This window comes from Dichomitus squalens (genome assembly GCF_000275845.1).
Source record: "Dichomitus squalens LYAD-421 SS1 unplaced genomic scaffold DICSQscaffold_45, whole genome shotgun sequence".
NCBI lineage: Eukaryota > Fungi > Basidiomycota > Agaricomycetes > Polyporales > Polyporaceae > Dichomitus > Dichomitus squalens.
Genome location: NW_006766927.1, coordinates 154,103 through 166,524, shown reverse-complemented (window position 1 = coordinate 166,524; position 12,422 = coordinate 154,103). Strand labels below are relative to the sequence as shown.

At 59.0% G+C, this 12,422-nt stretch overlaps 3 protein-coding genes and 1 non-coding gene across 4 annotated transcripts; 1 reads left to right on the top strand and 3 right to left on the bottom strand.

Annotated features, from left to right (window-relative positions):
• Positions 1-808: 808 nt before the first annotated feature.
• On the bottom strand, positions 809-898 carry DICSQDRAFT_t153. Its single transcript has one exon. It is a non-coding gene; the product is annotated as a tRNA-Gln (tRNA).
• Positions 899-1,652: 754 nt separating this feature from the next.
• Positions 1,653-4,860, top strand: DICSQDRAFT_110931 (alpha-glucosidase). Its single transcript, XM_007369205.1, has 7 exons — positions 1,653-1,939; positions 2,043-2,690; positions 2,744-2,821; positions 2,873-2,977; positions 3,029-3,203; positions 3,257-3,932; positions 3,986-4,860. The coding sequence occupies exons 1-7, from the start codon at positions 1,711-1,713 to the stop codon at positions 4,769-4,771; spliced, it is 2,697 nt and encodes an 898-aa protein (XP_007369267.1). The 5' UTR covers positions 1,653-1,710; the 3' UTR covers positions 4,772-4,860.
• A 708-nt stretch (positions 4,861-5,568) lies between these two features.
• On the bottom strand, positions 5,569-9,961 carry DICSQDRAFT_182848 (uncharacterized protein; the record flags this gene model as incomplete). Its single annotated transcript, XM_007369204.1, has 5 exons — positions 5,569-8,434; positions 8,512-9,266; positions 9,336-9,677; positions 9,757-9,871; positions 9,933-9,961. 5 exons carry the CDS (start codon positions 9,959-9,961, stop codon positions 5,710-5,712), a joined length of 3,966 nt encoding a protein of 1,321 aa, XP_007369266.1. The 3' UTR covers positions 5,569-5,709.
• A 493-nt stretch (positions 9,962-10,454) lies between these two features.
• Positions 10,455-10,873, bottom strand: DICSQDRAFT_67969 (fungal hydrophobin; the record flags this gene model as incomplete). Its single annotated transcript, XM_007369203.1, has 3 exons — positions 10,455-10,496; positions 10,552-10,716; positions 10,745-10,873. 3 exons carry the CDS (start codon positions 10,871-10,873, stop codon positions 10,455-10,457), a joined length of 336 nt encoding a protein of 111 aa, XP_007369265.1.
• Positions 10,874-12,422: the final 1,549 nt, after the last annotated feature.

The window sequence follows — 12,422 nt, the reverse complement described above, 5'->3', positions numbered from 1 at the left end:
GAGGGGGGTAATGTCACGGACGTTGGACAGACGCCCCTTTTTGCCGCCCATTCCCTTCCCTCTGACGCCCACCTTCCATTTCCGGACCGTTTCCTTTCCTAGCTCATCCCAGTTTGGACACTGTAGATACGTTCCCACAACCGCATGCTACGTTCCCGTGATCGCCATGCCCTTGCCTTTTCTTTCTCGCCCTTTGTTCTCCCTTTGTCATCTTCACTGCCTCGCTCTCGTGCCTTGCCCTTGGTTGCTAAGCAGCCCTTCTAGTATATAAGGACCCCCCTAGGCGCTCCCTAGTCCCCATCTCGACCTCTTGGTCATTGGGACTAGGTGAGTGACCATAGCGTTGTACTTCCCTTCGAGTGCTAATGTATAACTTGGTCATTGGGACTAGTCTGTCGCTGTCTGCGTGAAGACTAGCTTCGTAGGTCTTGTGCCGTCGTGCCGGCCTCCGCTCTGCCCCGTCGAGTTTCTTGTTGCGTTTATCCCTCTCCCTCTCTTTCTTCTCCCTTTCGGCTCCTTGCCGCTCGCCTACGGGGTCGTCGCCGAACGTCGACTTGAGTCTACGCGCCTAGTCGCCGCGACAGATACTAGTATCAGTGCCTGCCGAGAAACAGCGACACCCTCAGCATTTAGGTTGGAAGGAGTGATGGATCATGTCAAGAGACAATCCGGAGTCATTACTTCCGTAGAGGACTCGTGGATTTACTTATCCTGTTCTGGGTCTGACTTCGCTTCTTCGTGTGCTCCGCTCGAGTCAAGAGACAGGAATGCGCTGCGGCGCAAGAACCTTCTAAGTATGGGAAGCAAAAGGTGCTACCAGGGTTCGAACCTGGGTTTCGGGAAAATCACATCAGTGGCAAGTCAAAATCCCGAGTGATGACCACTACACTATAGCACCGTGTACCGCCACACGCATTGAACTTATGCAGCACAGGCAGGTTGCCTTCCTCTGTTTGGTTTCCCGCTTTCCTCAATTCTCCGCACCCTGCAGCTGTCTACCATCATCACGATGTGCGCCAGTGATTGCATGTCGTATGGCGCACTGGGCAATTGGTCTTCTAGGTACGCCGCAAACCTCTCGCCCGTGGCAGTCAGTCTTGAGGCTGGAGTGTTGCTTATCCGCGCACCGGTAACAAGGCGAAGACCGGGGTCGCGCAAGGGTGTCTAGAGAGGTATGTGTTTAGATGTTTGCTAGCTGCACAGGTGGTGCAATAGCGTTTGTGCTATAGCTTAGGGCGTCTTATTCGCTTCTCTGTATCCTGTAACATGATACTTCATATGCTCATTGCCTTCGCATCCTTCCACGCCGTGTTTCCCCTTGCCGACGTCGCAGCGGCCAGCTTGCTATCCCTCTCGTCCCTGTCATAATAGCTGCGAGGACCAGATGATGTCAAGGGTACCATGTGCAGCGCTGCCCGCTGACGAACGGCCATCAGATGTGAGTTTGTCACATGCCCCTCTGCTCGGTCAAGTGAGCGCAGACGCGTCAACGAAACGTGCCACGCAGATGCAACGTTCTTCTGCTCAAATCGCGGCCCTGCAGCGCGGCCGCATCCCCGACGCCATGGCATTTACCAAGGTCTCGGAGCCGTTACGCGCCTCTGAAGCTTTGCGACCGAGAGGACCAGAAGCTATAAGAACGCGTTCCCCTTGAGCCGCGCGGCTCCTTGCGTCCCCGTGTCCTCTCTGCTGCACCCATTGGCGCCAGCCATGTACCCCCGCACGGCGCTCAAGTTCGCCTTGCTCGCACAGTTGGCGTTCCTGGCCAGTGCGACGTACTCAGACCCGAAGGTGCTCGATGCGTGTCCGGGCTACAAGGCGAAGAACGTCCTCGACCTTGGCCACAAGCTCACCGCCGACCTCGTCCTTGCCGGCACAGCATGCAACGTCTTTGGGAATGATACCGAGAAGTTGAAGTTGGAGGTCACGTACGAGAGCCGTAAGTAACCTCACAATGATTCAACGTGGACGCGTCGCGCCGCTTGCGAAGCGCTCGTGTTCGTGTCCTGGTAGCCCGATCTCACCTCTTACTCACGCGTCAGAGGACCGCATCCACGTCAAAATCACCGATCCTACCGAGAACCGGTACGAAGTGCCCGAAGAGGTCCTGCCATGCCCTAGTGCCAACCTCTTCGCTGGTCCCCTAACGTCCAACATCCGGTTCAACTACACCACGTCCCCTTTCTCTTTTTCGATCTACCGCTCGAAGACACACGAAGTCCTCTTCTCGACTGCATCGCACCCCATCATCTTTGAGCCCCAGTACCTGCGCGTGAAGACGAACCTGCCCGCGAACGCGAACATCTACGGCCTGGGCGAGCACACCGACACGTTCCGCCTCCCGACGCACAACTACACGCGCACACTGTGGTCTCGCGACGCCTATGGCGTGCCACACGGTGAAAACCTATACGGCAACCACCCGATCTACTACGAGCACCGCACGACGGGTACCCATGGCGTTTTCCTCGCGAATTCAAATGGGATGGACATCAAGCTCAACGACACCGAGGGCACCGGCACGACGCTCGAGTACAACGTGATCGGCGGCGTTCTGGACTTTTACTTCCTTGCGGGTAGCGAGAGCGACCCCACTGAGGTCGCGCGCCAGTACGCGGAGATCGTGGGCAACCCCGCGGAGGTGCCGTACTGGTCGTTCGGTTTGCATCAGTGCCGTTTCGGCTACCAAAGTGAGCGTTGAGGATCCTTTCATCGAAAGTCGTTTCTTACAGCCCGAATCCAGATTACATAGACGTCTCGGAGGTCATCACTAATTACTCGGCCGCGGGTATCCCTCTCGAGACTATGTGGACAGATATCGGTGAGTATCAGCAAGATTTTTCTTAGTTTGCTGCTAGACAAGGTGTTGCAGACTACATGGATCGCCGCCGTATCTTCACCGTCGACCCGGATTACTTCCCGCTAGACCGCATGCGGGAGATCGTCGATTACCTCCACTCACATGACCAGAAGTTCGGTACGTCGAGAAGTATACGTCCGAATGCTTCTTTTCTGACTGCTCAATCAGTGTTGATGACCGACCCCGCTGTCGCCTATGCCCCTGGAGAGGGTTACGGCCCCTTTGACCGCGGTACTACCGCTGATATATGGCTGAAGGCCGCCAATGGCAGTAGTCCGTTCCTTGGCGCTGTCTGGCCTGGCGTGACTGTGTTCCCGGACTGGTTCAATCCGAAGACCCAGGAGTGAGCTGACACAAGTCATCATAGTCCTTCCTGTGCTCACAATCCATCCGCAGCTACTGGACCAACGAGTTCCAATCGTTCTACAGCCCAGATACCGGTCTGGACATCGATGGCGCGTGGATCGACATGAACGAGCCCTCCAGCTTCTGCAACTACCCGTGCACGGACCCTTTCGAGCAGGCCAGGGAACAGGCCCTCCCGCCCGCGCGCACCTCCCCTCCCCCCGACCCAGACGCGCCCATCTTCGGCGAGGCGCCTCCGAGCAAGAGGAAGCGCGCTTCCGCCCCAGACCACTCCGGCGACAACGTGCAGAGTCCCCCATACGCGATTGCGAACTTCGCCGGGGCGGGCCCTCTCTCGGACAAGACCGCTTACACGGACGCGGTGCACGCGAACGGGCTGATCGAGTACGACACGCACAACCTGTACGGGACCATGATGTCGACGGCGACGCATGAGGCGATGCTTGCGCGTCGCCCTGGACTCAGGACGCTCGTCATAACGCGCTCGACGTTTGCTGGGGCGGGGGCGAAGGTTGGGAAGTGGCTTGGAGACAACTTCAGCGACTGGGACCATTACAAGCAGTCCATTGCTGGTATCCTCGGCATGGCGGGTGTCTACCACGTCCCCATGGTCGGTGCGGACATTTGCGGGTATGCGGAGAACACGACGGAGACGCTATGCGCGCGCTGGGCTTTGTTAGGCGCGTTTTACCCCTTCATGCGTAACGTAAGTTTGCGTGCTGCCTCTCACGAGATGGGACATTGACCATGAGTAATCAGCACAATGCAGACACGTCCATTAGCCAGGAGTTCTATCGCTGGCCGCTGACCACGCAAGCTGCCAAGAACGCGCTCGACGTCCGCTACCGCCTCATCGATTACCTCTACACCGCCTTCCACCAGGCGAAGACGGACGGCACGCCCGTCCTCCGCCCGCTCTGGTACGCCTTCCCCAAGGACACGAACACCTTCGGGATCGACACCCAGTTCCTTTTCGGCCCGTCTGTCCTTGTGTCGCCCGTCATCGACGAGAACTCGACGACCGTCGACGTATACTACCCCAAGGAGTTCTTCTACGACTTCCACACCCTCGCGCCGATCACGGGCGTGGGCAGCTCCGTGCAGCTCACGAACGTTAACTTCACGACCATCCCGGTGTCGATCAAGGGTGGCGCTGTGCTCCCGCAGCGTGCGAGCAGCCAGTCGACGACGACAGAGCTGAGGAAGACCGACTTCGAGATCGTCGTTGCGCCTGCGCTCGCGGATGGCTCCGCCTCGGGCTCGCTGTACCTGGACGATGGCATTTCCATCACCCCCAAAACGAGCACGAGTGTGTCGTTTGCGTACAACCGCGGCAAACTCACCGTGAAGGGCTCGTTTGGATACGCCACCGGGGTGAACGTCTCGCGCGTGCGGTTCGCGAACACGAAGAGTGCGCCGAAGAGCGTGAAGTTCAACGGGAAGGCGGTCAGCGCGGACAAGGTGGCGTTTGACTCTGCTAATGGGGTCCTTGACGTGAAGTTGGGTATTCCGTTCAAGTCGAACTTCATTGTCGAGCTCGATTGAGCGGGTGTTGCGTGCATCGGCGTTTCCCCGAAAGTAGCTCAAATACTATGGACTTGTACTGCTAATACCCCTAATTTGCAGCTGCTTGCATGATGCAATGTGTTTGCGTGCTAGCCTATGTCTCGTTCGCCAAGGGACTGCTCCACGTGGTTTTATGAATGATGACAGCCATGGACGTCAGTCCATGGTGGACTAGGCCGGCCGCCGATATGAACGCACCAGTTGCTGGCTCTGATCCGTTGACGCCCATCTCTACGACTTCTGTACGCCGAACGCCGTGCACATAATGGTGGAGAAATGCACTGACGTCTGTAACCCAAGATCGTCATCTAGCGCTGCTGTGTGGTATCTTGAGAATTTCCTGGAAGTGCCCATTTTCCGTTTCTGTTAGTGTCACGAGGTAAAGCGCACATTCCTGAATTCGTTGCGAGCTGATGTCTCTATGCACCCCCAGACAAGACATCAGGACCTCATATGGCCTTAGATGACCGTGTCTTGAACCCTTACTTGTAGAACGCGTAGTGACTCTGAACGCTCCTCCCTCAGGTAGGATGCTCGACAGGCAGGCAGATGATCTGTGTTCCGTCCTCGACTCAACAATCGGTCTACAAGTGAAGGCTCCCTCTGCTCTGTAAGTATCCTCCCGAATGTCTCGCGGGTCACATTCATTTCGCATTGTGGCGGAGGCAGTCCGTCAATTAAGGGTTGCACGCATTCAGCTTGACATGCTACCGCCTTCTTGGAACGCGGATCGAAATTCTATGCCTGTCTGTAATCTTGCAGAAGAATTGGTCATACAATCGACTACTATGTCATTAGATGTACAGTACAGATGTTGCGAGCAAAACAATGTCAGCGAGATAGCATTCACACAAAGCAAATGCACGCAGCAGATGAGCGAGGAGCATATTCATCAACGGGAATGTTTGTGCCATGCACTAGGCTCTCCTGAGCAACTTCGCCAAGGCGAACCGCGTAGCCTTCTGCGCTGCCCCGGGGCCATGCTCCCTCTCCAGAGCTCTCCAGTCTTCGGTGCCATACTTGGCTAGCTGCCCGATGCCGACATCTGCAATGTTCACGGGCGTCTTGACTGAACCTCCACCTTTGGCCGAAGCGTCCGCATCCACGTCAATGTCCATTGCGTCCTGGCCTCGCTGTGGACTAAGCGCCTGCTCCTTGACATAGCGCGACGCTCTTGTCTTCTTTGGAGGCGAGTAAGCCATGCCATCCTCACGCTCCTTCGGGAGGAGTGTGATATGGAAAGATTTGCGCTTCGAGCGGCTCACGTTGAGCAACCCGCTCTCGTCATAGCCAAACGCGCCACCGCGGATGTGGCTGCTCTCCGCTTGTGGCACCTCGTCGTCCATCCAGCTGTTCGTGTGGGCCTGGCCCAGGACGCTCTCTACCTCCAGCGAGTCACCGTCGTCCGCGTCCACGTCCCCATCGACGATGGCATCACCGCCTTCTTCTGCTTCCTCTACGTCCGCGTCGCTCGCCTGCTCCTCGTCCATGGGATCCCCACCGTCCTCTTCCCCGTTCTCCTCCGCACCCTCCTCACCATGCAACATCGCCTGCAACGTCTCGTTCGCCCGCTCGTTCGCGCTCTCCCTCATCTCCCGCAGCACCCGGTCCGCCACCTCGAGCGAGCGCGTCTCCGCATACACCTCCCTGACTGTCTCCTCCCCAAACCCATGGTTGCGCGCCATGCACGCCAGCGCGACCTGCATCCCCAGCTCCTTGACCATCTCGAGCTCTGGAGGGGGGAGCGTGTCGGCGAGCGACGTGACCGCCGAGCGCGTGTCTCGGTGTGCACCGGGCGCGAACGAGCGCGAGGACCGAGGGAGGGTGTATAGGCGCGAGGGGACGGAGCCGGACGGCGGAGGGTTGAACAGGAGGCTGAGCGCGGTGCGGTACTCGTGTGACTCGTCTCCAAGGGAGAACGAGGGCGGGACAGGGAGGGATTGGCGGACAGGGTGTCGGGGGACGCTTGGTCGCTCTTGAGGCGTGGCGGGTTCTCCCAGCGTGTAGCGACGCGCGAGTCCGCGGACAGGTGTGCTCGTGGGCGCGTCCGCTCGCGCTTTGCCCTTATCGACTATGTTTCCCTTGTCCGTGCGGTGCTGTGACTGAGCGGCCGCGGCCGCGCGGGGGGTCGACGCATTTGGCACAATCTCGTCCACGGCGTGTTTGGAACTACGGCGAGCCAGCGGCGATGACTGCGCCACAGTCACAGTCGGTACGGGCAACGACTGCCCGCGCTCCTTGAACGCCTCAAATCGCCGTTCGACGTCATGGCGGGCGCGCACGGCAGGCGATGCGCGATCCCGCCCCCGAAACATCTCGCTAGCGCACGAAGGCATTCCCTCCGCCAACCGTTGCAAGCGGGCAGCTAGGTTAGCAGGTGCACCATCTGTCGAAGACTCTGGTGCAATCCTCGAGTTCTTCGAGTGGCGCACGGGCACCCTCTGGAAGACGTTCAGCCTCTTCGGCGGCACTTCGGTCGCGCGGGGGGCAGCAAGCATTTTCTGCAGCCGGGCAACGTCCGACTTGTGGTCCCTCTGTCCGCGGGAAGGAGGGAAGACGGACGACGCCACGGACGACCCGCTGACAGACTCCGCGAGCTGAGAAGCCAAATTGGGTTGGCTGAAGGGGTGATGCTGCGTCGGTTCGGCTTTAGCGTCACCACGCTCGTTCTCCAGATCTTCATCGTCGTCCGGCACGAGTGTCCGCGGCGAGGACGGCGCGAGCGAGGAGCCGTCCGTCCCTTCGGTGATGGCGCGACGGGCGGAGGGCGGGCGTGCGCCCATGGAACGTCGCTCGACGGTCCGCACGGTCTTGACGCTGACGATGCGCTCCGTCGTCACCAGCCTTTCGGAGCCCGGAGCGGTCTCGCGCGCACCGCGGGCGGGGGTCATCGGGGCCACGTCCCTCTCCTTCCCCTTCGCTTTCCCTCGCACAGGCGGCCACTGCACGGGAGTTACGTCTTCCGCTTCCTCATCCAGCTCCGCGTCTCCCGCGCCGTTAGCCTCGTCCTCGTCCTCATTCTGGAAGTCCACCCCCGACCGCCGCGGCCCCTTCGGGCTCACGCGCGGCCGGCCCCTCGCATCCGAGAACGCCTTGTTCCACGCGCCCTCGTCCAACCTCGGGGGCGCCCTCCGCCTCTTCTGTGGTGGGGACCCGGTGTCGTCTTCGTGCTGCGCATGGGGCGCGTGCGGGTGCTCGCGGAGGTGCGCGAGATGGTGCGCGGTAGGCGAGTTCTGCGCGGTGGGGAGCGCCGAGGTCGGCAGGGAGGCGCTGTCAGTCTGGGGGGTCCCGAAGAAGTCGTCGGCGTCGGCGTGCTCGCTCTTGCGCCGGATGCGGGTCGCGTGCTTCTTGGGTGGCGCGGGGGAATGCGCGTGCTCGAGGTGGCGCCGCGCGTTGGCGTGCTCGGCGGGGGAGAGCTCTGGGGTGTCTGGACGAAGCGAGAGGTCGCGCTCGATGCGAATGTTTTGTGGGCGCGGGGGAGGAGACGCCCCCGAAGGTGGGGTCGTGGAGAGTATCGGCTCGTGGGTCACATCGAGGTCCGCGGCGGGGACATCCTCTTGGGTCATGTTCATGTCGTGGGTTGTGACTACATCGTCGCTATCGTTGAAGGGATTATCGTCGTCATCCTGCATTTGAGAATAGCTGTAGGTAAGACAAGTGGTTTGATCAGCATACCGCATACAGCCACTCGGGAGCGCACAACACCAAGCATCACGTACCCCGCCACTTCCACCACTGTTTCCTCGGCATCGATATTCATGTCCTCGTCATCGTCTTGAGCGTCTGCATGTGGGTCGTCTGTCAGCATAAGCTGAGCCTCCTCCTGATCATGTTCGTCCGAATCGCTGTCCGAGCCTACCCTCGGCCCATCCTCGTCAACGGGACTTGGCTCGTCGAATATCTCTCCGTCATAGTCTTCCGAGCCAATCTGGCCATCGTTTTCTTCGCCTTCCTCATCTGCTTCGTCGTCGTCTGATTCAGCTCCAAGTCGCTCACCATCTTCCAGCTCATCCTGCTCCTGAGGATCCACTTCCTCTACCACACTCTGCTCTCCCTCGCCTCGTTGCCTGTCTCCGGATCCGCCGGGCACTTCTACATCCTTCGCTTTCGCCTTCTCCGGTTCCTTCTGGCGCGACGGACCAGGCACAGGCTCGACCGGCGCCTCCTCGTGTGCTGGACCGCGCGCTCGCTTCCTCGCCGGCTCCTCTCCTGCCCCCTCGCTCACCCGCTTCCGCTTCTCCGTCTCCTTCCTCGACCGCGGGAGCGACACTTCCCTCTCCCTACGTCTCATTTGCGACAGCATCGCCCTCGCACCTCGTTCATCCACCGTCCTCGGTCGCAAGGCCTCCAGCTCTGCATCCTCCTCGTCATCTTCCCCGCGCTGAATACGCACGATGCGCCGGTCGAAGTAGTCCATGTTGCTCTTATAGCGTTGGAGCCACGATTGCCACGAGTGATGCGCCGCCCAGTCCTCCTAGTCCGCACGTTCAGCAGAGGCGAGGAGCGAGAGGGGAGAGGGACGATGACGAAGTCGTGTACTGACCTGCTCGAGCGTGCGGTACAGCTTCTCGCCCTGCCTCCCCCTCTGCGACGTTGTGTGCGCGGCAAGGTACTCCGCAAGCCTGTCGTCGTCGTCCATTGTGTATTCGACGCGCGGCCGCTTTGGCTGAGACCGTAATGGTAGGGGAGCAGGAGATGGAGACGGGGGTGCGGGCCGAGCCGCGGAGGACGCGCCTTCGTTGGAGCTGACTCGCGCCTTGGCTTTCGGGTGCTGTCGGTGGATGTGCTTGTTGATGAGCATGTCCATGTAATCCTGGTTCTTCATGTAGCGGTTGCGCCAGGACTGCCAAGTGTGACGCTTGCTGAAGGGCCACTTGTTTCCCTCCTGATGCATTACGTGCACGCAGAGGAGGGCGTCAAGGGGAGGGACACTCGCGATGGGTGTAGAAGGAGAGGGGACGTACGTTGCTGGCGAGACGTTCGTATAACGTGTTTCCGGTGCGCCCTGCGGGCCCAGGGTTGTACTTGGCTATGTACTGGGCGAGTAGATCATCGTCGTCTTCAGTGAATTCATTGCGTCTGTAGGTGGCGAGAAGGCGAGACATCAGCCGAGGACGTGAGGAAGACACCCTGTGCTCACTGCCGAGTTGGAGCCTGGCGGCTCGGCATGGTCTGCGCCGGAGATGTTGGCCACAAGGGCAAGGTAGGATGTGAGTATGATATGGATCAAAGCACGTTCAGAACGGATCCGGATGCTTGGTCGACGGTGGTGGATGCAGACAAAGCGCAACGATCAGCCCCGCGGCGCGGTCCGACCTGTGACCCATCCTGTGACACACGCGCCTCGTTACAAGTCACCTGCTCGCGAAGGTCGCTCGGCGCCAGAGCGCAGAGTATTCAATCCAGCAGTTGGCAAGCGTCCAGCATCTTACGGTATTTATTAGCTCGACGTCCGGAATTGCCTCGTGAATCCCCAGTTACTCCCCAACATGAAACGACTGGGAGGCTCAAGGGTGTCGGTCGAGGTCACACATCACACTGGCAGCAGGCCATGCCACCTTACTACGCAACGCTACATCGATGCAGTATGCACACATCACCATGACACATCATGTCAAACTCGACGCCTTCATATCCGTAACATATGCCAGAGACAGGAGGTCTAGAGGCTGACAGGGACGCAGCCGATCGACACGAGCCCGCCCTGCAGAACAATTGCGTTAATGGATTGCTTGCATATGAGGTCACACGACACGTACTGCGTGGCTGTTGTCGACGCAGCACACGGCTTGAGCAGAGCTGCTGCTGCCAGTGCCCACACCGATCACTGTGATAGGGGAGCAGTTGATACCGAGGAGCACGTTCGCGTCCTGAACAACGACGCCCAGAAGGCCCAAGAGAGCCGCGCCGGCGGGGGAACCAGCCTATTGTAGCCGCAGTCAGAGAGCGAACACGAGAGGTCGACGATATTCCTATGGTCTCAGTGGATTCGCAGCACTGAAGGTCTCCGGTGGAGCACGACTGGCGAGCCTCGATGCTGTTGGCGGCCGCAAGGAGGGGCAGAGAGACGATGGCGATCATGAGAGCAAAGGCACCAGGGAGCATCATGTTGCTGGAAGTGTGGTTTGCTGCTAAAGCGAAAGGCAAATGAGTTGTTCGACCCGAGGACAGTCTGACAGTACTGACCGGGATTTTATAGGTTTTCAGGACGCCCGGTCACTCCCTCCCCGTTCCCCATCCCCTCTGCCTCCCCGTCGGGCACGCAAAGCATCAGAGGCGTCACAGGGGCGAACTTGCGTAGTCTCTCCAGCTGCCGACTTCCGCGAAAACCGCGGGAGAGTGAACGCAAACGAATTACAACGTCGATAATGACAATTGGATCATGCTTGTGCGGAGCTGCCGCGGGTAAGACACGTCGTTCTCGTCTGCGACGCGAGAAGACGGAGCGCCGTACCGTCATTTTAAGGTGCAAACTGGTCCCCCAGATCCACGTCGTCTTGCACACGTCAATGCAGTACAGAACTCTTCAGCCAATCTCACAGGATGGAAGCAACATATCTATTGAATGCTCCACGAACCGCAGGCTCGGACGTTTTTGCGTTGCCGTTTGGGCGGTACTATAGTCGGTGCCGGCAAGATTGTAAGGGCGGCTGCCATTGACGTGCGGCCGTCGATCATGACGCAGGCCCTGACGATTTCGGCAGATATCGAGAGTGGGCCAGACTCACCAAGACCTACACAGTCCACCTCAATGTAAGTACAGGGAAAGGCTGCTAAGCGGTAAAGGTTGTACAGCTGAATCTTCTCATTGGCCGCCCACAGGTGACGTGTGCTTCAGCGTCGCTCAGGGTACCTAGAACCTAGTCTCGGCTCCAGACATTCCACAGCCCTCTTGTGTAAGCGCCAGAACGGATGGGAACGAGACTACCTAGAACCATATGACAGCACAACTTTAGCGGCCTGTTCACATAATTTGAAACAGGCGCCCCGCAAAGTGTAAGAAACTTGTCGTCACCAGGCCCGCGCAAGCATTGCAACGCCTCGGACAGACGTTCGCAACCGATGCATGCTAGTTGATTATCGTCGCCGTTCGGGTCTACCCTCGGCTCGTACGCACTGTCTGCAAATGCACCACAATCTCACAGCGGCAGTGAGGTCATCAGGACGTACATGGATTCGGTAACACGAGGCTGAAGTGCACCGAGGTACTCATCGCTGGACTCCTCCTGAGCGTGACGAGAGCCGCCGCCGTTGCCCCTTATGATTATCGGGATGTTCGTGCCCCCACTGGTTAACGGTCGCAAGCCCTGAGGTTTGAAACAGCGAGTTAACCACACGTAGAGCAATGTGATTCTGAGAACAGCACCAAGAGGCCTGGGAGAAAGAATGACGGCGGCTGAGATGGCCGAGTAACAAGCCACAAAGAACAGAAGTCGCTTCCAATTGGCACGCCATGCCGCAACAGCGATACACAACCTCATTCATACGAATGAGGCCGATCAGGAATGACAGTACGGTGATATCGCGGTCGGTGGTGATTGATGCATGATCTCGTCGCCGCACTGATGTGTATGCGCCTGCCACCGTTGCATGTGTACAAACGATGAAAGGGGTCAGACCGGCTGCTGAG